Source organism: Bombus vancouverensis, chromosome 14 (assembly GCF_051014615.1).
Source record: "Bombus vancouverensis nearcticus chromosome 14, iyBomVanc1_principal, whole genome shotgun sequence".
Lineage (NCBI taxonomy): Eukaryota > Metazoa > Arthropoda > Insecta > Hymenoptera > Apidae > Bombus > Bombus vancouverensis.
The window spans coordinates 6,183,919-6,207,912 of NC_134924.1; the positions used below are offsets into that span (position 1 = coordinate 6,183,919).

Below are 23,994 nucleotides of genomic sequence, written 5' to 3' on the forward strand. Positions count from 1 at the left end.
AAACACTACATTGATTACAACATATGTACAAGAGATAATATATTCGATGATGTAATTTTCTACCTATCATGACTGAATTAAAATACAGTGTGATTAGTATTTAAATCTGAAAGTGTATATCCTATTTATAATATTAAAATTTTACTTCAATCAAACTATTTTCTTTTTGGATGAAAAAGTTAGTGACATTAACATAAGTGTAACTAATTACTGAGTGACATCGGGTATCAAACTGCATAGTTCGATTTTGATGTCTAATTATCGTGAAGTGAATTATACATATAATATACGTAGAAAAGATAGTAGAACCACGGTTTATGCGACCGTGAGTGGAACGTTGTGATTCTCCTATTACATTATTGGGTAATCAGAAATTTTCTTGTTATTTTTTATTTCAAATTAAAGTTTATTATATCTTTTTCTTTATTTTATCGGTGACTGTGCTTCATTTTTTCAGGCTTATATCGTCTTTGATTAGAAGTTTAGATAACGTAGATAATGGATCATCAAATATTTAAAATATACAACCAGGAAGACTTTAACAGAATCACAAAGGGTATTAAAGTTGCACAATGTATGCAATCGCGATCGTCATCTGGTAATTAAGCTTAGGATATATATCTATTTTTATTTAAATGCTATTTGATACGAATTTATGTTTGTATGTAGATACTTACTATTAAAATTTTTATTTATATTTTTTAAAGCTAAGGATATCTATTAATCACTTTAACTATTTTGTTTATTCCCTGTTTAATTACGTCATTCGAGTTGATTGATGTTTCAGAATTTTCAAATATATAGAAACCATATGTTTCTAAGGTTAAAGCATTTTCTTTCTACGAATTCGAAAATTGCAAATGATTAAGAACGATATTATTGATAATATAATAGACGAATTTATGAAGTGAAGTTAAAAGCACTATTATATTAGTTTCAGGAAGTGAGAGAATGATAAGTCAACTTGATGATTTAGTTGTATCAGATTCCTTAAGTTGTTCATTTTGTAATACTATATTTGAAGACAAAGCACAACAAAGACTGCATTATAAGTTAGATTGGCACCGGTATAATTTAAAACAGCGTTTGAATGGATTAAGACCTATTAATGAAGATAAATTTAATCTTTTAGCTGATGAAGGTATTACCAAAGAACTTAGCTTTTTTTGTATACTTAATGTATACTATGAAAAACATATCGTTGTTAACATTGTAGGCAATGTTTCGAGTTTATCTGGAAGTGATGTAGAATCTGAAAATGAAGATGAGACATATGCCTCAGAAACAGGATCTGGTCATTGTGAAAGTAAAATCTCCATTAAAAATAAGAAAATTGAGAAAAAAGGAAAAAATACAGAGTCAGTTTCTGATAGTTCTGATACAGAATATTGTGATGATATTATCAAAGAGAAAAAAGTTGAGGCTTTATTAGTCATTGCAAATCGTCATTCAAAAGTTTTTTTTGAGAATGATGATGGAAATATATTTAGTATATATAGATGCTTACTTCACAATAAGAAGGTCTGTTTATTTATAGTAATAGACATGCTTGTCTATGATATTATTCTGTAATTTGATCTACTTTGTTAGAATCACTTGGCGTGTCTATACTTGCCAGATCAGGAGAGATGCAATTACATTTTAGGAAATTCCAGAGGTAGACAATGAGATGATTGCTCAGGCACTGGACAGTGGGAGAAAAACAACATGGACTGTCATCATGATTGGTGGAGGACATTTTGCTGCAGCTGTGTTTCAAGGTATTAGTTTTAATATATAAAGAAATATTTTATATACCGGAATTATAAAGAAGTATCTACCTGCTTTAGATGGAGAACCTATTGTGCACAAAACATTTCATTCTTATACAGTACGCGCAAAACAGGGCTTTGCTCAAAGTTCACGTACAACAGCTAATCATCCAAAGAGTGCTGGAGCTGGTTTACGTCGTTATAATGAAGCATCTCTCCTTCAGGTATATAGATAGTAAATTTAGATAGGGACTATTTTCATCATATTCATTAACTATTTATTTTCAGCATGTGCAAGATATACTTGAATCATGGTCATCTCATATCAGTAATTCCTCTCTAATTTTATATAGAGCAGTTGGTCCATATAATCGTACTGTATTATTTGGAGGAAAAAATCCACCTTTAGATAAGAATGACTTAAGATTGAGGCCACTACCTTTTCCTACTCGTAGAGCAACATTTAGTGAAGTTAAAAGAGTGTATGACATTTTAAGTTCCATGGAAATTTATGGTATGATTTTGACATTGTGTTTCAAATATTAAAATATATTCATGTTTATCTTACTAATGATGTATGTTACAGGCTCTGCATCTGATTTTACAGATTCTTTTCCTATTTCACCACGACAACCTCTTAGAAAAAAAGTTTCAAAAGCTGATGTATCTAGCGAAATTCCGGAGAAAATAGAGGATGTAGAGTATGATTCTAATGCTACCAATAACGTACGTAATCCACAAGATAGCGATAAGAATAAAATTCCCGCTCAAGCATCTCCCGAAAGACAACATAAGAATTCTCGATCTCATATAGATAGAGCAAAACCAAGAAAAAGTCCATGTCGCCCTTTACCCGGTACGAAAATTAAAATATTTTGAATATGAGATACAATTAAATAATTAATTGAATTTTCATTTGATCTTGTATTACAGATATCATTGCTAGGTTAGCACGATCGTCTTCAGAATCAGAATTGGATCAAACAGGAACTTCTAATATTCCAATGGATGTTTCATTAATTGAACAAGAATTGGAAGTAGAATTTAATGAAAATTTACTCGCCTTTCAAGATACTGTGCCAAGATATATGAAGAATAAAAAAGCTCGTCGTCAGAAGAAAAAGACGAAAAAAGATGGTGAATACATGTATATATATTATGTTCTTTTAATGATCATATCTTTTTACATATATAAAAATACTTGCATTTTCAGAATGCGTACTGAACGAAACTTTAACCAATGCTAAAGTTAAATTATGGTCTGCATGTAAATTAGGTGATGATGAATTATTATCATCTGTAATTAATGATCTCGTAATTCAAGTAAAAAAGTTTGTGAAGTTGGAAGAACAAAATCAAGAGGACGTAACTGTAGATTTTAATTCAATTGTAAACAAAGATGATGTGAAGAAATTGGTAAATGATGCTAATGAAGATGGTAATACGATGTTACATGTAGCAGCTTTGGGTGGACACTTGAAATTAGTGTGGTATATTAGTAGTTAGAAATTAGTATGCTGATGTAACTATTGTTTTGTTTCACAAAATTTTTATCAAGTTTACCTGTTTTAGGCAATTACTAGAAATTGGATCAGATCCTTGCAATAAAAATAAGAAGCTACAAACACCATATGCTGCGACAAATGATAAGGAAACCAGAAATACTTTTAGAAGATTTATGGGCGCTTATCCTGACAAGTTCAATTATAGCAAAGTATTTACTATATATTTCTCTATATTTCATTTATTAAGATGTTATTATTACGTATAAAATTATATGTGTTTGTTATAAAGTCTCAAATACCTGGCCCACTTACTGATGAAACAGAACAAGAGGAATTAGAAAAAAGGAGACAACAAAAAAAAATAAAACGGAAGAAAGATAAATTGAAGAGAAAAGAATTTGAACTTAAAAAACAAGAAGAAGATACAAAGCAAAGATATCTTAGTCTTAGTGACAGAGAAAAGGTACATATTTTAAAGATTAATTGTACAGCTATTTAGTACTAATAAATTAAATCGTTAAACGTTTCTATCACAGAGAGCTTTGGCTGCAGAGCAACGTATTTTAAACCAAGGATGCACCATAATTTCACGATGCTTTCAATGTGGTGTGAATATGGCAGGTCAAGTGCCTTTTGAGTATAATTCCAATCGTTTCTGTTCTATGCCGTGCCTAAAGGAACATCGCCTTCACAACAAAGTTGTTATCTGATGGCGCTTTTTTGTATTTGAAACCGCAATTTATGTACGTTTTCACGATCTAGCTTTATTTTTTTATCAAGTACAGGTTACGAAAATGACGTATTTCTTATAAAGGATTAGATTTAAATGTATGTATACTTCTTTCAATAATGAAAAAAGAATTGAATAATCATAATATAATGATCGAAATTTAGGCACTCTGTGTTCAAAATAATATGGATATGTAAATTTAGAGTATTGTATGTTCTGCAATACACGTGATGCATATTTATTGTGTTGTTCAGATAAAATTTCTTGCATGTATGTTTCAAGTTTTGGGAAGAGATTATAAAATGCCACTTGATGTACGTACAGGAATTTTTATAATAATATATGGATTTTAGCAAGAATATGATGAAATGTTTTATAATTCATGAATTTCATTCATCTTCCTTTTTGAAAATATGAGATATGCCGAACTCATATTTGTTAAAAATTAAATACATTTCATATACTTTTCACTTTGGTTACATCTTTGGTATAACATTTTTAATTATATACTAAATGACATACATAAAGAACTAACATTTTATGTTTACGATAAACAGTAACTAATTTTCACATTCATGACCGCAATATTACATTCATTCCGAGTTTACGATATTATAACATTACATCGATTACGTTTTACCATTATAATATCATAACATTGCAGTACATATCAATATATAATGTAACGTTCATGCGAAGAACGAGCCATTTGGATTATTTTTATAAGGTTGAAATTTAATAGGAATTTGAGATGGCATTCACACGTGAGTCTCATTGTTGACTAGTATAGAAAAAAAAGAAAATATAAATTTTCCAACACTCATACTGTAAAATCGTGGGAATTTAATATCGGTGGTATATTGACGAGAAAATGTACATTTCATACGGTTTATGTATCTGACGTGCTAACAGTAGCTAGAATATGCTTTCATTGACTTTTCATTCACAGCAGTAAGCGTTAAAAACTTTTATGTTTTAGACACGAATTATGAATAACGAAAATAAAATAGAAACCGGTGTTTGGAATTCCTCTAAAATTTGTTAGCTATGCATTTTGTAGTAAGCATGATTGAATATAATTCAAGTATTTACAAGTTATCTTAATTTTATTCGGATAGAAACAACACTCTTTGATTCGAATGAAAATAATACATAGAAATCCAAAAGTTGTCTTCATAAATATAAATCTTTTTCCAGTTGATTTCTATCGGTCGCAATTATTAGTTCATGGTGTAAATAACAATATGGGAAAATATTTGAGATCAGCATGTCAGTTTTCGTTATTTCGTTCTCAAAGTGTGCTTTAGGCTAATCAAACTGTTACCTATTAAAATGGTCTTTGATTGGTAACTACTGAAAATATTAATTTTCATAAAATTGATACCGTTTGAATGGTTTAAGTACAGAATACGAAATTTTTGTTAATCTTTCACTGCATCAATTTATAAATGTCATAGATTAGTTGGATAAAATTTTCTTGTTTTATCTATTCTATCGTTATGATTAGTATCGTTAGTTCAATTTAAATGGACGTGGAATCATCGGAATCCGTATCGTCGCATTCATCGCCATACAGTCCCTGAATATTTCCATCGATCCAGTTGTTATCTACCTTTACTTCATACTTGTTCTCTTGAATTTTATTCGAGGGGAGAATTCTTACGTACGTGTTCTTCATGTTCTTCAATTCGGACTGTATGCCGGTGTTCTTCAGCATCGGACTCCTTTCACCGCTACTCACCGACTTCGAACGAACTTTATCTGTAATTTTCTCGCCTTCCACCGATTCCAAAGAGCTTTTCCTTCGACTATTTCTTCTGTTAGACTTTTCTTTGTTGCTCGTCGTCTTTCTTCCTACTTTTGGACTTTCGCTTTCTAAATACTTTCTAATCCACTTCGGGGTCTCGCTCGAGTAAGACGATTTCTTCACGTACTTTGGATTGGCTATAATCATTGGTACGTCTGTTTCTATCACCGTAGTGATTACCTGTTCGTTTTCATCAAAATTACTTTCTAAATACTTCTTCTTCGGTATCGCGGACATGCTTATCTTTCCAAGTATCGAGGAATTGTCATCTGTTTCGTACGTGTACGAGTAATGTTTCTGAATATGTTTAGGTTCATCAACAATATCGATAAGAGCTTCCGAATTCGAAATTTCGTTCTTCCGATTTTCTTCTTTCTCATCCTTGCGAAATCTTTCCAGAGCCTCCTCGAATAAATGTTTCGGTGATTTTCTGCCAAAGTCGAGAGGTTTGATCGGAGAAATTATACTCTGCCTCAGATTGCCTGTAATACTGTGTCTTTGCCTTGTTGGCGGATCAAGCAATCGACGCAGACTCGAATTCCTTATTTCGGGCACCGACATTCTTTCCCTGTTAGGAATCGGTGAGACTGATCTGTGAAGTTTGCTTGTCCTAAGCGTCGTCTGACTCTTCTGTTGTGTTGTAGCTGGTGGTGTCGAAGCAATTGCAGTCGTTATTTTATTTAATTCAGCTGATAATAATTGTCTTTCGCTTGATGGTAGGATCGGAGTTGTGCTTGCCACAAGTACACTTCCAAGGCCTTCTCTAGCGGGACTTTTGAGTTTACCTCCAGGAATTCCTACTTGTTCGTCGATCTTAGGTTGCTGGTGTTCACTGATAGGTGAACTAGCTATCGGTAATAGTCTGGACCGAGTCACATCCTGATTACGTGTCAGTTGACTGTCCAAACTAAATCTTTGCTTCGGCGTGCCTGCTATTAATCTAAGATCGTTTTGCGTCTCTAGTTCCGGTATTGAAAATCTATCTCGATTAAATTTCGTCACAGCCGACTCCTTGAAGTTCCTATATTTAGCACCAATGTCCAACTGCGACAGACGATCCCTCTGGCTAGCGTGTATGGCAGGAGAAAATCTTTTATGCTTGGTAGGCGGTGGAGAGGGAGAATGGAAAACCATTGTGGGTAAATTGAGATCTTTCCCTGTACTTAGGCAAGGTTGAGATAATCTCTGTTGACCACGACCAGGATGGTAATCACCGATAACTAAAGTGGATTGAGAAAGGCGATCTCGTTTCCCTGGTACATCCTGACGCAAGATAAATCTTGTTACGTCCGGTTGAGACAATCTCGAGGTACCTTGATCCATCGTTAAGCTTCCTCTCGAGCTTCCTCCGCCGAACGGCGCGCTTCGTGCTGATAATCTCTCTTCTTCATTAATACTATTATCCCCGGAAGCTGCTTTAAGACTTGTGTAAGACAATCTAGAGCTACGATTCATTCCGACAAAATTGATACCGCTGAAGCTCAAGTTCAACGTAGGTTGAGACATTCTTATACGGCGGTCGGCCGAACCTCCGGATCTTTTGTCGTGGGATATCAGAAGAGTGGGTAGATTCGGTTGAGAATAACGACTTCGTTGACTCGCAGGAGAATAACTCGGTGGGCAAGGTGTCGTTGATTGAGTTCCTTCGTATGTTACGGAGTCCTGAGACTCGATACTGGACTGCGATTGAGGTGGTGGTTTCACGGGAGTAATATGAAGATTCGGATGAGACAGTCGGTTCTTACGACCTTGAGTGGGTTTCTTTAAGTGGTCGATAAGGTTGGGTTGCGAAAGACGGATATAAGGAGTAGGTGGTCGGTTCAGGTACCAGAGGTCCCGTCGGGAATACGGTTCGCATCAAAGGGTACCCTCTTCGCGTAAACGGCGTATGAAAACTGGTCGCACATCTTCGAAGAACGAGGGCAGATCTAATTCCGCTGCCCGTGCGATTCCGCCGTCTTTGCATTCCAGCCAGTACGTATCCATTAATCCCTTCCCCTACGAAATTAATTTCATTCAAGGGCGTTGTCCGATTATAAATTTTACATAAAATATCTACCTTGACATCTACCAAACCGCGATGTGCGATTTTGAAACCTCCTACCGCATCCAAAGCTTTTTTCATTTCTAGGCTAATATGTATTCGTAGCGCTTCGTATAAAACAAATGAAAATTAAAATTAAGTTGTAGAAAAATATGCGTTTAATACCAAAAAGAAAATAAGGAACTTGACGAGATACCTTCCCCAGTTGATTCCATACGACTGGCCGTATTCACAGTATCCCCGAAGAGACAATAACGGGGCATTTTGCTTCCCACGATTCCAGCAACTACGGGCCCTGTATGAGCACCGCTTCGTATTTGAAGACGTTCACCGGGCCGCTTTGGTACTTGAAATACCGATGAAGCTGCTAGAAGATCGAGGGCCATTGTCGCTATTTCAGATACGTGTTTGTCCCCTTTAAAATTTCGTGTCATAAATTTTTTTATTATATTATAATAAGTAGAATTTAAACAACAAACTTGTGTAGGAAAGGATTTCACCATTTCTAACAGGCAAGCCAGAGGCGACCATATATGAATCGCCAATAGTTTCAACTTTGTACACGTCGTAACATTCGATACGCGCATCGAATAACTTGTAGATCGAATTTAGAAAAGTGACAACCTGGAAAAGCGTAATAATTTAAAATACAGATAAATCGAGGATAATTTTATACATGGTAGGGAAGAATTTTACCTCTAAGGGAGTATTCTCCGCAGCAATTTCTGTGAACCCAACAATATCGCTGAAGTATACGGTTACTGCTTCGTAATATTCCGCTGGAACCTGCGGAACAAAGGAAACGTTTGTATATCAACAACGTAATATTTTTCAAACGCAATTGTTAATTACCTGTTGAGTTTGCTTCAATTGCTGTGCGACGCTAGGAGGCAACATTTGAAAAAGCAACGTGTCACTCTTCCCTTTTTCCTGCTTCAGTTCCCGAGCCTTTTGCGCTAAATTGGCTGCGTACATCTAAAATATTCCAACGAAACATCTAATTACCAACGCATACGGAATCGGTTTATCACCCATTAGAATCGTTAATGGCGGTGAGGATTAAAAAAAATGAGATCAAGCGGTGATGAAAGTCTTTAATTTCATTATCTTGCTATATTGCGAAGTAAAAGAATTATACCGTTGTATCGGTATTCGATTGAAAGGAACAGAAGTACACATCACTTAATTGGAATTGTCGATGCTGCAGCCAATAAAATACTTCTTTCGCTTGGAACATTGAATATTTCCAAACGTTACAAGCAGATAAATAAATTGAAGTTTAAACCTAATTACATTACAATTATGAAAGGAATCAATTATATAAATACTATATCAAGTAAATATGTGTATTTACTTACTTGTATCGTCGCAACCGCATTACGTACTAGCATTATAATGATAGGAGAAACGACCAATACTAGTGCGAGTATAGCTATCCCAGCAACTTCTTTGTTACTCGCATCTTGTAAAGTTGAATTCACATAATCCCTGTTCAATTACAATTACACTATTCAAGTTATCATATAAAAAATATATTTTTCCATTACTCTTATAAAGATTTACCGGATCATGTGACGTAATTCTCGTTGAAGTTTACGCAGCTCATCCACATAAGTAGCCATTGAATCGAAATAAGCGATAGCATCATCAACACTCGGTTTCCTCTTCTGGTTCTGGAGGATTTCATCTCGTCTGTAATGTATGTTTTCCAAACAAACCTTTCTCCCTTATTTCATGCATTTTATACGCCGACGCTCCAACTTTTCACTCATTCATTCTATTATAGAAGTTACGCTTATATTTTGAAAGTCTTTTCTAGCTGTTCGACAAGTCGAAAGTTTGCCTAGACTTAAAAAGCCTCTTCCCTCTCTCTCTCTTTTTTTTTGCTCTTTTAAATAGTTTTCTTAATATGGTCGTTGCATACCTAGATTTAATTCTTCCATAGTCTGACATGGAGTTGGTGAGTTCGGCGTAAAAATGTTTGAGAGAAGGCACGTATGTGAGAGATCCAGAGAGGAGATCACGTCCAAGAATATCGTGGCGAACGTAGCTGACGTAATTGTCCCCCACAAGGGTTCCACGTCCAAAGTAATTGATTCCGTACACGGAAGAAATACCCAAGCTCTCAATACTCTTCAGCAAATTTTTAAAAGCAATCAGATACCTGAAATGTGCCGAGATATGTCCAATTGCACGAATTCAAATATTTTTTACGTAATTCTTGAATCGTCAACATATATACATATATAAAGAGGAAAAAAGACAAATTTTACTATGTTACGAACTTTAAAATTGATTTTTATTTTCGAAAAGCTTCGAGAAACTCGATGCACTTTATAACTCTCTATCCCACTTTTATAAACTTTCTTTCTGTTAACTGAAAAATTGATTTACTTAACTGAATCCTGAAGTTATCTACCCTCCCCTTATACTTTCTGTCTCATGTTACTAAAGAAATGTAATAATATTGGTATTTTACGAGAAATGTGTATGTAACGTACACGTGCTCGGTGTGTTTTACGATAATGTCAACGATAAAATTTTTTCTTTACCTCCAAACTCCACTATTATCCGTCTCTTTGATCTGATTAGTCAGATGGTCTAACATCGCCGCGTTCACGCTCGTATACCACGCCATCACTTCGGTAATGCTGCTCTCTTCTGAACTTATCTTCTGCCTGAGAAATGAACAAAACTTTGTACTCAGACTCGGCTAACTCCCACTATCCATAGGTTAGAAATTGAATGATGGTGTATCCATCGTTTCTTATAGACGCTTTAAGGATGAAACCTAACAAGTAGGGGTTGTATCGATTTTCCGAATTCTTTTATTGCTGGACAATATTTTCTCTTTCATAGAATTCCCTGCTTTTCTCTCAATTCATTAGGCATAGTAGAATGTACGACTATCATGAGTAATGAATGGGAACGGAACTCTGAACAGAGATTCTTGTTAAGGAGAGATACGTGGCAGAGGAAAGTTGAATCGAGTCGACAGATAGTGGAGGTATTCGTTGTATCGAAGTGGGCTTTTAGTCAGAGACATGATAGTCATAGAACGGCAAAGAGAAAGCAGAGGAGAAGTGGAAAGAGGGAGGTGGGCAGAGGGGTCTAAAAATATTGTCTACTGCTCCAAATGGGCGGTCACGCGCTCATGTGTGACAACCTCATCCATTGCTCATAAAGGTAGTTCGACAGAGAAGGCCGAGGAGCGAAAGAGGAAAAATGACGTACGATTTCTTTGAGCCAATTTATTACAGCTCCGTACTTGTGTGTTATTCTCATTTGACATTTTAATGAGACGCGAACATCCACTATACGGGGTACAAACCTCAAACTTCCTTAAACATTAGTATTCTAAACGAGTGAGTACTTAGACTGCCTGTTATAGGTATGGTAACGCAAATCAAGATTTTGAGAATTTAGATTTAGCCATCTGTTTCAACTCCTAAAAGTACCATTACCCTTTAGGTAATGTGAGGTACTAAATAAAGTACAATTTGTTTGAGTTTTCCAATAAATGAAACAAGTAAGGGTTCTAATATTTACGATTAGCAAGAATTTTTCAGTTTGCACACTTTCCTTAATTAATACCCAACAGCATTTAACAATCACTGCAAATTATGCGACTAATTGTTGTTTCAGAAGTTGTCGATAGTTCAATTACATGTTGCAGCCTCCGTTGCACGGATGCAGTATGAAACAAATGTCATTAGATCGTTAATTGGTCGAGATGAGACTAGCCATGACGATAGAAGCTAGTTAGTACATTGAAAATAATCACTTAAATAGCTATCCTAATTAATTCGGTTGACAACTGATGGATCGACAAGCCGAAGATTAATAGAACATCGAGAATCGAACTGTGTCATTTCGTCTTCGATGAAATCGAGTTAACACGGATCCTTTTCCTCCTCGTCATCTTTGTCAGCCACATAATATCTTCGCTGGCAAAAGAAAAGGATTGTTAGCAGCTTGTTACCGGTGCTCCCGCTGACAGAAATGCGTTCTATTATCTGACATATGTTCGTGTAATAGCCAACGCGAAAACCACAAACCCTCGAGTCGATCAATGGAGAATTTCCTATACAAGAATGCCTAGAATCCGATTTCTAGATGCCTAGAAACCGTTTTGGTATTGCAAGAAATCAAAATCCTTCATATTCTTCGATTAGTTTGTTCCTTAATCGAAATTCTCTTTCGGGTCCTAGAGAATTTTTTATACAAAATGTCGGAAAGTGTATTTTTTTGTTTAATATTCGACAAGAATTTGTAACAGAAATTGTTTGTACAATGAAGGTAGATGGAAAATGAAATAAATAAGGGTTGATATAATATCTGTCGGTTATTAACGAGCTTCGAAAATTGTTACATGAGAACAATGTACATTTGCGGTCACGTAGAATGGGAAATTTCCACTACATTAACACGTCATCCTACATAATTTATACGGGAAATATGACGCCCTTAATTAGTATCGTTCGTGGGATAGATTAGTAATGTGTTATTACTAAGGCTCTAAATCTAATTCTTTCCTTAATCTCTTCTCGATATTTTGTAAGAAGATATCGTAGACCAATCTTTATTCAAATTTCACGAGTTTTCATGCCTTTGTATAACAAATCAATTTTGGGAACTACGGGTGGAAATTATTCATAACGGATACTTTGACTCTTGGGCTTTTATCGATTTATCGGGTACCCAGTAACGGAGCCTCCCGTCGTTTTCAGTTCGACAGAATGAAAAACATGTCTTCTGTAAATATTCTTGTATTCGCATATTAATGTCATTTCATCGTGTTTCCGTTGAGATGCAATGAGATGTAATCTTATTTTTGTATCTTGGCAACCTTAACATAGATATCGATGACACGATAGTTCGAAGAAAACGAAAGTTAATAAATTTTCGATAATGGAATGCTTATTTGCTTTTTTCGTCGAGATGTAGCGATCGCTCGTCTTAGACTCGGTCTTGGAAAAACTGGATCCTGGTTACGTATTTTTATAATCGATCGATATACCAAGACAAATGCGACACGACGGTGCTATTATAAAAGCATACACCGTTTTACCATACGTTCCACACCATGCGGATTATCTTTGCCGCACCTTTTGGCTCTCCCCTTCTAATTAGATGATCGAGTAATATCTACTATTGTAATATCACATGCTGTATTTGTAGGTGTAGAATAATTTTAATACCCTAATATTCTATGCGACACGAACAGGGGAAATATGATCGATTGGTGAAATTTCGTATCGCTTGATGTATCAGCATTTTTTCTTCTTTTATGTATATACACGCGATATTAACGTTAAAATATCGCTATTTTTATCGCATCATGTTTCATGTATCGTGTCTAAATTATTAATATTATTAAAATTTCTTCAATTCTATTTTTGCTAATGAGTACTAATTATTGTTGCATATATCGTAGATTATAATAGAAATGAAAATTTACGAGCGTTAAAAGCAAAATACTGGATTGATCGGATATCGAAAAAGGAAGTTCTTATATTATCGAGCTGCAAGGAGAGGTACGCGGAAGAGGAAAATTGTCCACTTCGAGGTTGAATGGAAATTCAACAAGTGTCGGAACGGAGACCGGAGGGAATAGAGGATTGCGCCGTAACTTTCCATATAATCATATGTTGCTAAGACAAAGACTAACATCAGAAGTGCGCGAGTATACTTCCATTAAATCCTTTTTATCTTGCTATCAGCTTTAAAATAATCTTCCCCTTTGACACATCGCGAATGACTAAATCAGATCCTCCGCTTTAAATTTCCAACAGCTTAATTTAGCAGTGGTTGCCAAAAGAGATGTTGAAGCCAAGGATGAAGAAAATCGTTATTGTTTAATCGATTACGTCAAGGAAGTTATGGTAATTCAGGTAAAAGCCATTAGACACATAACGGATCTTCTGACGTCATTAGTGATGCACGTGGATTCTGTCTGGAGTAAAGAGGGCCGGTGTCGAGTATTTGCTAATCGATTCCTTACCTGAAATCCTCGAGGCGTGCTTGGAAGGCCTCTTTGCTGACCACGTCATAGGTTTGCGTCTTGCTCTCATCCCTCGGTACCGAGACCAGGGGCCACGTAGTCATGTTATGAAGAGCTTGATCGGTTATGGCGAACCTCTGCGTCAAGTTCGACCTTCAACAGACGCAAGAGACCATGGCGTATTAGTACTGCGTCGATAAATTGGCGGAGAGGCTGTGGTTATTTATTTGTTTTAGTTCGCGTTGCCATTCACAAAGCCGAGACGTTCCTGAAGGATTATGGAATTATTTTTACCAGGGAAATTTCGTTAATATTTTACAGAGTTTCCCTCAGTTCTATCAAAGAATCGAAGCGGAAGGGTCAGGTCAATATGTCACGTTTCACCGATCATGCGACTCTAATCGCTGAAACCTTGAATTTACGAATACCAATAAGTACAAATCGAAAGCAAATTAAGATTTAGAAAATCGTTTAGATTAATCTCATGTGATTTCTGTACTCGTTATAATTCCCCTGGCGTGAATCTTTATTTCGATTGGAAACTATTTAGGTCGAAGACTGTTTTCGCATTCTGTGGAGCGACTGTTTTCTCGAAATGCTAAGAAAAGTGTATCGCGTCTGTGGTGCCTTGATTAGAGGATATCCTGCTTGCTCATCTGTTTTCATTGGCCTGTACGTTAAAGGGTTCCTCCTCTTTGGACAAATAGCTTTTGTCACTAAGTCACGTATACCGAAAGATCAAGCGATCTTAAAGGCTTCTGGTGAACAGTAAAACGATTGTACAGCATCGTGTACGAATCTAATGCATTTCGTATGATACTTTGCGACACAAATTCAAATCGTATATCTTTGATATTGATTCAAGAGAAAGCTTAATAACAGGCTGCATGATAATACCTTAGAGTGCTGCCATTAGTGTAAATAAAGAATGCAACCTCAGATCTTTCGAGCTGCATCCGCGTGACAACCTTCCCTAAGTCTGTGGCGATTGTTACCTGTAAAAAGTTAAGAACCATAATCAATCAACGTTTGACAAGAAAAGAATAAAAAATAAACAAATTATTAGAAGAAGTTGCAAACACGTGACAACATCGAGGACCAAATATCCTCTTAAAAATTATTACATAGTGTATTACCGTAACTATATCGCTGAACAATTAAAATATCAAAATGCATGAAGACCAAAGCCTTGTCAATGTTGCCGCCGAGCTCGTGAAACTTCCGGAAGGAGATGAAACTAATCGTAAGGGAAGGACAAAGTGGACAGAATAGGGCGAGTGAATACCTCTTAGGTACACATTGTCTGGTCACTCGAACTTCTAAGTACCTAAATGGCCTTCTGTTATACTTGCGACGCTTCTACGTTTCATACAGCATTTCAGCAATTATAGATCGGCTGTCGTGATAAAGCGTCGCAAAAAATGATGGTGAAATACCGCCTCTTTTTCACATTTCAGGATACGAAGAAGCGACATTTTAAAACGAATGGACGTTGGAATTTCTCGATTAATGCATAATAATGAATAGTCGACGAGTCTCTAAAATTAATTTAATCTTTATCGTTTTCAGTGCCATCTAACAATTTTCAATAATGTACAGAGTGTTGTTGACACATTCGTTCATCGAGAATGGGGGAAATTCGAACGAAATAATGTCAGGTTTGCACGTCTGGTATACTAACGTTTTATAGCCAGTACGTCAGAATTAATCGCGACAACAGACGTTCTCCGACTGTATCGACTGAATACTGAATCTCCGTCACGATAATCTCCATCGTGGATTAAAAGTTGCGAAATTATTAAAAATTCCGAAAGCTTCTCTCTTCTATAATACGCACTTCTAAAAGTGAAATTGAGGTCGTTATACAAAAAAATGATCTCTCCGTAAACAAATTTAATCATTCCGTGGTATCATAAACAATTTAATTTTTATCAATAAAGTATAAGAAAAGGGCGATGACTTTAAAAGGCAAATGAAATTCGTTCTCTTCGGTTTTCCTATAGGTTTTAATTATGGAGGGCGTGGCAGAGCGGCAACGCGAACGAGTATAAAACTCTCGACACGCTTAGCAGGACGACAGCAAACACTGGGAACGATGAAGATAGGGACGAGGACAAGCAAGGAGGAGAATGCGTCCATTCTTTTCTGCCTTTCCTCATGCCACGCCACCGTGCTCGTCAAACAAGTAACTCAAGATCGAACGGTGCACTCGAGACTACACCCCGTTTCGATAAATTTCGATCGGATCTACCACTCTCCTTCTTCGTCAACTTGTCCAGTACTACGCTACAATAATGATCATCCAAGAACCAGGCGAGGCTACTTCATTCTAGTATGGAAATTTTTTCGACGATAGCTAAGGGTAGAATTGACATGTTCACTGCGTACGGCGTGGATCTTAATCGGCATGTATCTAGATTATGTATAGTATCGACTGGCATGTGAACTAAAAATCACGGAACTATGAAAAAATATTTTATGTCGATCTACATCAAACGCATATTTAAAGTCTCACGATACAAAGACGGGTATTGTATGAAAATTATTTGTCAGCATATAATATTTTACGAAATGAAAATCGTATCTTTAATTAACCATTATCGATTACTTATGTAACGATCGGCTTCTCTGTTGACAAGATTTTTGATTTCATGGAAGACAAGAATCGAAACTCGGAAAAGGGGAGGGAAGTTCAAATAATTTTTCGGGTCTGTTTCGAAAAGATTGCACGCCATATGTTTTTATAGTTGTGACGAAATAAAAGAGTAAAAGAGTTGTTGACTCCTCCATTAACTGGAATTCCATTTTCGTGGATCGATCGTTTACTGGTAACAATACGGTTCTGTATGAAGAACCATTGTGAAAAACTCGATGCACCATGAAACAATACCTATGTACCCTTGTTGATGACCAATGTATTGTGTTATGATAGAATGGGCTATTGCTAGTTATTTACATCACAATAGAAAATATCATCGTTGATGGTACGTAATCGATAGATCGATATTGACGACTAACGAATCGGAACGAAAAAGTATCCTTTCCTAAAGAACACTGTCACCGATCGTACCATAAAAAAACTTATTAACGCATTTTAATTCCCCCTGAGAAGGCGATCATGCCTCTGGATATGTTCTCTCGCCGATCAGTATATTGAGAGAGAAACACCAGCTTCGACGCGCAATATTCGTTACTGTGCACCGTTTTAATTTACCAACAACATGCCAATCGAAAGAATCGCTTTAAAAAACAGATTGATTAGAAACTCAAGTATCGATTACGAGCATTGGTAATCAACCAGTGTAACCCATGGCGTGATTATTGAACTCGCTATCGAACAAATATTAACGCCAAAAATCGAATATTACCGCGTTTCATGTTTGTAGAACTGGCAATGAGTCTCGTTAAAATTTAGCGTGGCCGGCATTAAGGAAAACGAATATGTATTAAAGAAGGTACTGAGCCGGAAAATGAAGAATCGGGGTCAACCATAAAAGGATTTATACCGATTTGATAATCGTCCTCTGCAGTAAGGAGACTCTTATCCGTTTAGAAGGAGCGCAACGCGGTATGGCGGATAGAATACCAGGGAATAGAGATAAAAATTTCCTAAATTACATCGTATTTTTCATGTAAACAGAACAGTTGTATATCCGATATTTTTCAGTGTAGATAACCCCACACCGAAAAATATTTCCGACCATTTTTGATAAACGCATGGAATCCTTGGAATCACGATAAATAACAGTTGACAGGCATCCCCAGTCGTGCAACATGCAGTGCCACGCAATTTATGTCTCCAATTTAACAAGTGTGTGTAATCGATTTTTGAGAAGTTACTCCGCTATAAAGGTATTAAAAATCATTGTAAATTATAGGCAAAGGGTTTGCAAACCGATACGTTATCATGACTTATATGCCTTTTTTGTTGGAACAATTGGAGAAATGGATGTAGAATGCATCGACCACGCTTGAAAGAATGAGTACGTAGGTGTGGTGCATATTTACTCACTCCTTCGTTACTGTTGGATAGTTCGTTGATCGATTATTACCATTAATCGTACGTAATACTACGCCACTATGTGTATGCCGAGAAAAAACGAATGTTAAGAAATGCTACTTTCCGATCCATAAATTTACGTGATCTTAAATCTCGGATGAATTTAGAAAAACTTAAGGTGAATTGAAAAAACAATTACGAAAGTTTAGAAAACTAATCCACGGTGCGAATAAAATATTTGGTTTAAGAAACATCTAGCCCCTAGATTACCTGCGTTTCAATGTCAGAGACCTCCTGCCGATAGATCAGAATGTCATGGAGGGTGTTAGCTGTCTGAACGATCAACGCTAGGATCGGTATGAATGGTAGCGCCAGCATTTGTAGCAGTTGAATTCGTCGTCCACGGCGATGAGCCGGATTCGTGGCACGTGTCCAGCAGGACTTCTTTCGGTTCGTCTTCGTCGCCGAGACATCGTCCGACGAGAGACTCCTCACCGAGCTTACTTCCGCCACGCACGAGCCATTACGCGGTGACATGCTGAAATAATTTCACCGTTTCCCTGAATTCCTAGCCGAAAGCGAGTCATTTACTTTGATCGTGGTCACAACAATACAGTAACTACGACAGACAGCATAGTGCGTTTCATTAGAACAATACTAATGAAAAATATCAATTAAAAATTCCGTGATGCCTTCCCATGTCACGCACGATATTCGATTTTTCGTCTAAAGGAGCATCGTTGATGGTATAACGCCTTGGTTAATGGCAGGTGCAGAACATGCATATACGCATTGAAACGTTTTTGAACACGAAACGATGGTTGTGTAAGTGAGCGTGCGTGTACGCGCTGCAAGCGGGGCAAGTATTGTAATTAAACTATGCAAGCTATTTTACACTTAACTACATTAAAAGAAGACTATTTACGCTCAACTACACGACACACAAGAGCTAACCTGTGAGAGTAGATTACGAGTAGTTCTACACCAGCGTGCGCGTGCAACGTTATACACTACTCTTGCGCTCGTGTATAATTCGATACGAGGCCACGAATTTAATGGCTGACAAAATGTCACTATATCCGTTGAGCTTTTGACTATCGAACTATCACATATCGATGTTTTATCCTGTACGAATTTATATCAATTTATTTTTCCAAATTATTTCTTTGCCTATGCATAAAAATATACATGTCGTTCGTGTCGTGTCCTTTTAACGCTCGATTACGATATATGCATCTTTTGATGACTTTTCAATGCCACAGGCTACCTTTGTTTCCTCCTAATTCGCTAGGGAAACTAAATAATCGAGCAAACGAATAATGAACGGGGATGGCCTCGAGAAGAAAGGAAGCCTTTGACATCGGCGTGCACGAGCGACTCCTTTGATACACGTGTCTTTCCTCTGTACATCATGAAAGAAAATCAAGCGTCTAAGGAGAGGATCGAACGAACGGTTGAATAGTAGACTGATTGTCACAAGTATACCGTCAGACACAAATTAGTAAGTCTACTCCCACCTTTTTGATCTCTAACCAAATGCTTGCAATCGCGGCGATTTGTTTTTATCTTCTTCGCTGCGAAACGCAGGCTACGAACGATAGTTCAGTATGAAAACACGGGATGTGCATTAAAGCTTCTCTTCCCCTCCGGTTTGCTTTTCCAGTTCGATGCATCTTTCGATTCAATTAATTCGCAGGATCGGGAAACAACGTTTAACCATCGAAGAACGCGCGATAGAACAGCAACAGAGAAACATTGCTTACAGCTGACTTCCGTAAACCGCAGCCTGAACAAAATGATCGTCGCTGACGCGCATTGCCTGTTGTTCTCTGAATACAAGGTAATAGTCTCACAACAGCCAAGTAAGTTTAAGACCATAAGACCCTTTTCTTTCTCTAAACTTTGCACACAATGAAACTAACTGCCGTGAAATCAAATCTTTAAGGGTGGAAAGCTTCCACAATACTGTTATTACACTCTCTGCAGTTTCTTTAATTTCCGGAAATAACGATAAGGATGATTCGAGTCAAATGGACCATGGAAAAGGTCACAGGCTTGTCTCTTTCGTAAAAATTTCTTCTAACAAAAAGCTCGTCGGTGTAAAAATTTATAGACGAGCTATTATCCAGCATCTTAAGCAATACTTCACAATACATATTCCTGCAAACGACTGCAAGTGAATTGAGTATTAATTCGAACAAATACGAAAGCATCACGCGAAGCACTTATTGACACAGAACAGCAACGAGGCTCAAGAGACCAGGAGAAAGACAAATTCACCTGTACATGTATTAGATATATGTTTAATGGAGAACAAAAACTTCGATGCCAGGAATAGGTACTGTGCCTCAAAGAAAATATGTCAAACTGTACGTTGAACAGAGAAAAACGATTGCATAAAGCGAGGGAAGAATGTAGGAAGCAATCTTGTGAACTGCTCTCGTCGTAGATTGCTTCTACTATAAATTTTGCATAGTAACCTGTAACATAGTTTGGAATCTTTCATGAATTCGGGCGAATTCCAATATAAAGACTCCCATGCATTGTGCAAAGCAGAATCGAAGTGGAGGAAACTCGATCCACGCATGAATTATTATTATCAGACACGACGGTCGATCAACGTCCTCATCGAGGAAGAAACTGGAAGAATAAAAGGGATCCGTAACAAAGAAAGCTCATAGCCTCCTACAGGTTTCCTTCGAGAATGTAGACATGTTGCAGATACGTGTAACGAGGCTTTCCCTTCCAACCCCTAGTTGTTGTTGTCGCTTGGACGATCGGAATAACGCCATGCTAGTCGAGAGAGCAAGCTGCAATTAATGAACCACAGGGAGGCATGGTGCAAGCCTGTCCCATACTTGTCGTAGGAGGCAACCCACCATTAGATTATGCACCGTTACTGTAGTGGTTTATTGCCATGTTACTACACACGATGTAAAGGGAATCCACGTCGACTCGAAGAACCACATCACGGTATCTACTCGGAACCGCACCTTTATAATTGCGTATGTCGTGTTACGCTATAAGCGAAACCTCGTGAAACGATTTACACTCTACTAAAACTTCAAAACATATGAATGACTCTAAATGGATCCATGATTTACGTGAAATTTGTCGAGTGACGGAGATTAAAAGGCCAGAATAGATGTACAACTTGGAATAAGGATTTGCTAGATTTTATGGGAACCTGTAAAAAAAAAAGTAGGATTATCGGTAAATGGCTGGGTTGAAATATCGTTATTCGATATACCGGTTATGAAGGAACTAACTTATCGAAAATCGTATAATCGCAAAGCCACGTAATCGGTTACTTCTGAGGCTTTCCACGTACTGGTTTATGAGGTCTATCGCTAAACCGCATAATCACCACGAAACCATAAATCCATCAACAAAGAAGGTAGACGAGTATGATTCTTTCATCGCTGAAAGGAAGTTTAAAGAGTAGATGAATGCATTGAGCTAGGCGACGCTGCTTTATTTCGTGTAAAAAGAAGATTCCCCTCTGCGGAAGGGGAAAGTCGAAATTAACAAGTGGAATTTTCTTAAAGTGCATATGCTTGGATATTAAGTACGTGGAGTACCAAACTTTTAGATAAGTGAAAAGTAAATTCGTTTAGCAAGCATGAACAACGACGCGTATAAAAATAAAACGAAGGAAATTACGGGAGTGAAAAGTTTGGACAAGAAATCGTCAAGGGGAAGCCTGCTGTTCTCGATTTAGCCAGAGAATATTTGCTTATTCCTCGGCTGCATAAGCTTGGTAACTGTTGAAAAGTCACGAATCGACCGACGACCCCTGAAACCATGATCAAAAGCTCGAAGCAGGAAGCATCGGTACGGCAGCGATTTCTGAAAAGCTAGAGGAGGTAAAAGCACGATAGTGGAAGATATCCACGGATGCATCGATGCAGCCGAAGTATCGTGTAGCTACTCAATCGCATGCAAACCGATATACTCACTCGTTTTGTATGGTGAGCATGACTGCAGGGGCCACGGTGTCCACCCTCACCTCGCGCGATCTCTCGCGATTCGATGGATCCGACTTCGGGCCTGAATGACTTAGGTACAACCAGGCGTATTATCTCATAGAGGAGGCTGCTCTCTCTGTCCATTCAGTCTCGATATAAAGGTACGCGGGGAAGGGGCTACTATCAAACCATCTCAATGGCAACGACTACAAATAATCTACGAGCTGCAATCTTACGTACATTCGTTGCGCTCCGCTATCTTGTATGCACGACTAAATGCTATCGTTTTTTTTCATTTCGGATTCACAAGATTCTCCTCCATTTCTATCAATTCGATCGATCGTCGTCACATTACGCATTTCCACGGAATCCCGTGCCGTTAATGGGGAAAATCATTGTTATCCTTCCTCCTTCCTCTCCTCCTTTTTTGTCTTCTTTTTCTTTTCTTTTTTAATGAAAGAATTCTGATACCAGGGAAAACTCGGCAGACTCGCGGGAAAAATATATCAAGTAACTTTTTGCCTGTGATTTATGTCACATCGGAAGAAGTAAATAGAATTCGATATAATCAACTTAAATTTGATTTTGTTCTCGGAAGAAATTTAGATTCATCTGAAATTTGACTCGTAAGCGGAGTAACTAACAAGTGATCTTTGAATCTAGGTATACAAAATAATGGCCGTTTTGTGGCGGTTTTACATTACAATTAAAAAAATATTATAGCTGCAAGAATTTTGCGAAACTCAAGAATTGTGAGAAAGAACAGATAGAAGGAAATAGGAACAATTATTTCACAGGCATTAACGAGGTACAGTTTGATCCGCAGCATGCAAAATTTTAGAATTTGGCTAGAATATAACAACACTTAGGTTAATTGCATGCTACAGTGATAAAGGGAAAGGAGAATGTGAACGGGGTAAATGATTACATTAACATCGAAGGAAGATACATACGAAAAAAATTAAATAGACATTTGATTTTAAAAAGATCGCATGCCGGTTCCTATTCGTGAATAGATCCGTGGCAAAGAAACAAGAGTATCCATCAGTACGAGCAACCACGAACAACCGGTGTACGTCAATAGAGAAAATTGCTCTTACGCGTGTTTAAACGAGGACCACGAGAGACACGTGGTTGAAGTCACGAGGACGTTCCTCTCTCGTGGTTAAAACTATCCTCGTCTCCTTCGCTCTTTCTTTCAGTTTTCGCTTCCTCTTCCCGCTCAACGGTACTTTGTACCTGTATTTTGTTTGTTATTCGGTTACACCGATCGTATCTAATAATTCTTTCTCTCCTTTGATCACAATGGATAATTTTCAGAACTATTCTGTTAATTCTTTAATCTTCCTTTTAAGCATTTAATAATATTTAAGGATTTTTTGATCGAAATATTTTGGTACTTTTCTTTTTCTCTCACCCTCTCTTTTCTTTTCGATTGTTCTCTTACTTCGATCTTAATTCAAAGATTTTGAATATAAATATTCTCTATGATTTTTTCTTCTGTTCCTGATTTTTAAATATTTGGTGATTGTATTAAATTATAAGTAAACACGATGAGAAGTATTCGACGTGATTTGAGATTAAAAAGCCGATGTAGAAGCCGAAAGAACAAACAGGTGCTTCCGCATGGAATGCGCGACCGCATACTGACGATGTGATCCAGGAACGTTAGCTGATACACGATAGACTCCTTCGACGTCCAATGCGCATCCACGACAACCCTACCGAACACCAACGTGTTCCAACCCTCTTTTCTGACTTTTACATCGGATCCCTTCGACATAAGGCTGACACAAGTTAAATTATAAATTCTCTTGCAAATTCAATTTATCTGTAATGTAGTAGAAAATAAAAAAGTATAGTACTCCTCATTCCCAAACTTCCAATTCTATTAATATAACTATTAAAAATCTTACTTACTTACTTAGCATATGCATCGGAACATCATGCATAGAAATATTTTAAGAAGTTTGTAACACATTTTTCTATTTGTATACATAAAAGTGCATAAACTGCAGGATTGATTTGAAATATAATATTGTAATTATCGATACGAGAACTTATAAACAAATATCAATATCATTTAATGAATTTTTATTTAGATTTCGTTGTTTGACACATGCGAATATTTCAATACTCCAATAAAACTGCATTGTGTTGCCATCTCTGAAGGAAACTATAAGTA

General features: G+C 36.9%; 2 protein-coding genes across 4 annotated transcripts; one reads left to right on the forward strand and one right to left on the reverse strand.

Moving 5' to 3' along the window:
* Window positions 1-40: 40 nt before the first annotated feature.
* Window positions 41-4,345, forward strand: LOC117157519 (tRNA endonuclease ANKZF1). Of its 2 annotated transcripts, none has more exons than XM_076624294.1 (13): window positions 41-363; window positions 458-598; window positions 935-1,141; window positions 1,217-1,521; window positions 1,646-1,760; window positions 1,830-1,975; window positions 2,040-2,265; window positions 2,359-2,607; window positions 2,685-2,888; window positions 2,965-3,241; window positions 3,324-3,465; window positions 3,546-3,719; window positions 3,793-4,345. In XM_076624294.1, the coding sequence occupies exons 2-13, from the start codon at window positions 499-501 to the stop codon at window positions 3,964-3,966; spliced, it is 2,319 nt and encodes a 772-aa protein (XP_076480409.1). In that variant the 5' UTR covers window positions 41-363; window positions 458-498; the 3' UTR covers window positions 3,967-4,345. The 2 variants fall into 2 exon arrangements, with proteins under 2 accessions (XP_076480409.1, XP_033191472.1); XM_033335581.2 differs by having other exon boundaries at window positions 44-363; window positions 2,338-2,607.
* On the reverse strand, window positions 4,043-23,920 carry LOC117157523 (uncharacterized). 2 transcript variants are annotated; one of them, XM_033335589.2, is made up of 16 exons: window positions 23,730-23,915; window positions 21,801-23,640; window positions 18,112-18,379; window positions 14,739-14,836; window positions 13,842-13,994; window positions 10,390-10,515; window positions 9,762-10,001; window positions 9,401-9,529; window positions 9,196-9,325; window positions 8,690-8,812; window positions 8,534-8,623; window positions 8,338-8,461; window positions 8,034-8,252; window positions 7,853-7,944; window positions 7,662-7,791; window positions 4,043-7,541 (listed from the first exon to the last, which is right to left on the reverse strand). In XM_033335589.2, the coding sequence occupies exons 2-16, from the start codon at window positions 21,818-21,820 to the stop codon at window positions 5,509-5,511; spliced, it is 3,975 nt and encodes a 1,324-aa protein (XP_033191480.1). In that variant the 5' UTR covers window positions 21,821-23,640; window positions 23,730-23,915; the 3' UTR covers window positions 4,043-5,508. The 2 variants fall into 2 exon arrangements, with proteins under 2 accessions (XP_033191480.1, XP_076480417.1); XM_076624302.1 differs by having other exon boundaries at window positions 7,511-7,791; window positions 22,910-23,640; window positions 23,730-23,920.
* Between the last annotated feature and the right edge of the window lie 74 nt (window positions 23,921-23,994).

Coding starts and splice junctions, on each gene's coding strand:
- LOC117157519 (XM_033335581.2), top strand. CDS start 499: ATGGATCATCAAATATTTAAAATATACAACCAGGAAGACTTTAACAGA. Junction 1,976..2,039: donor ATGAAGCATCTCTCCTTCAG/GTATATAGATAG, acceptor ATTTATTTTCAG/CATGTGCAAGATATACTTGA. Junction 2,266..2,337: donor AAGTTCCATGGAAATTTATG/GTATGATTTTGA, acceptor TGTATGTTACAG/GCTCTGCATCTGATTTTACA.
- LOC117157523 (XM_033335589.2), bottom strand. CDS start 21,820: ATGCTCACCATACAAAACGA. Junction 18,380..21,800: donor ATGCTCACCATACAAAACGA/GTGAGTATATCG, acceptor AAATTATTTCAG/CATGTCACCGCGTAATGGCT. Junction 8,253..8,337: donor TGGCTTGCCTGTTAGAAATG/GTGAAATCCTTT, acceptor GAAATTTTAAAG/GGGACAAACACGTATCTGAA.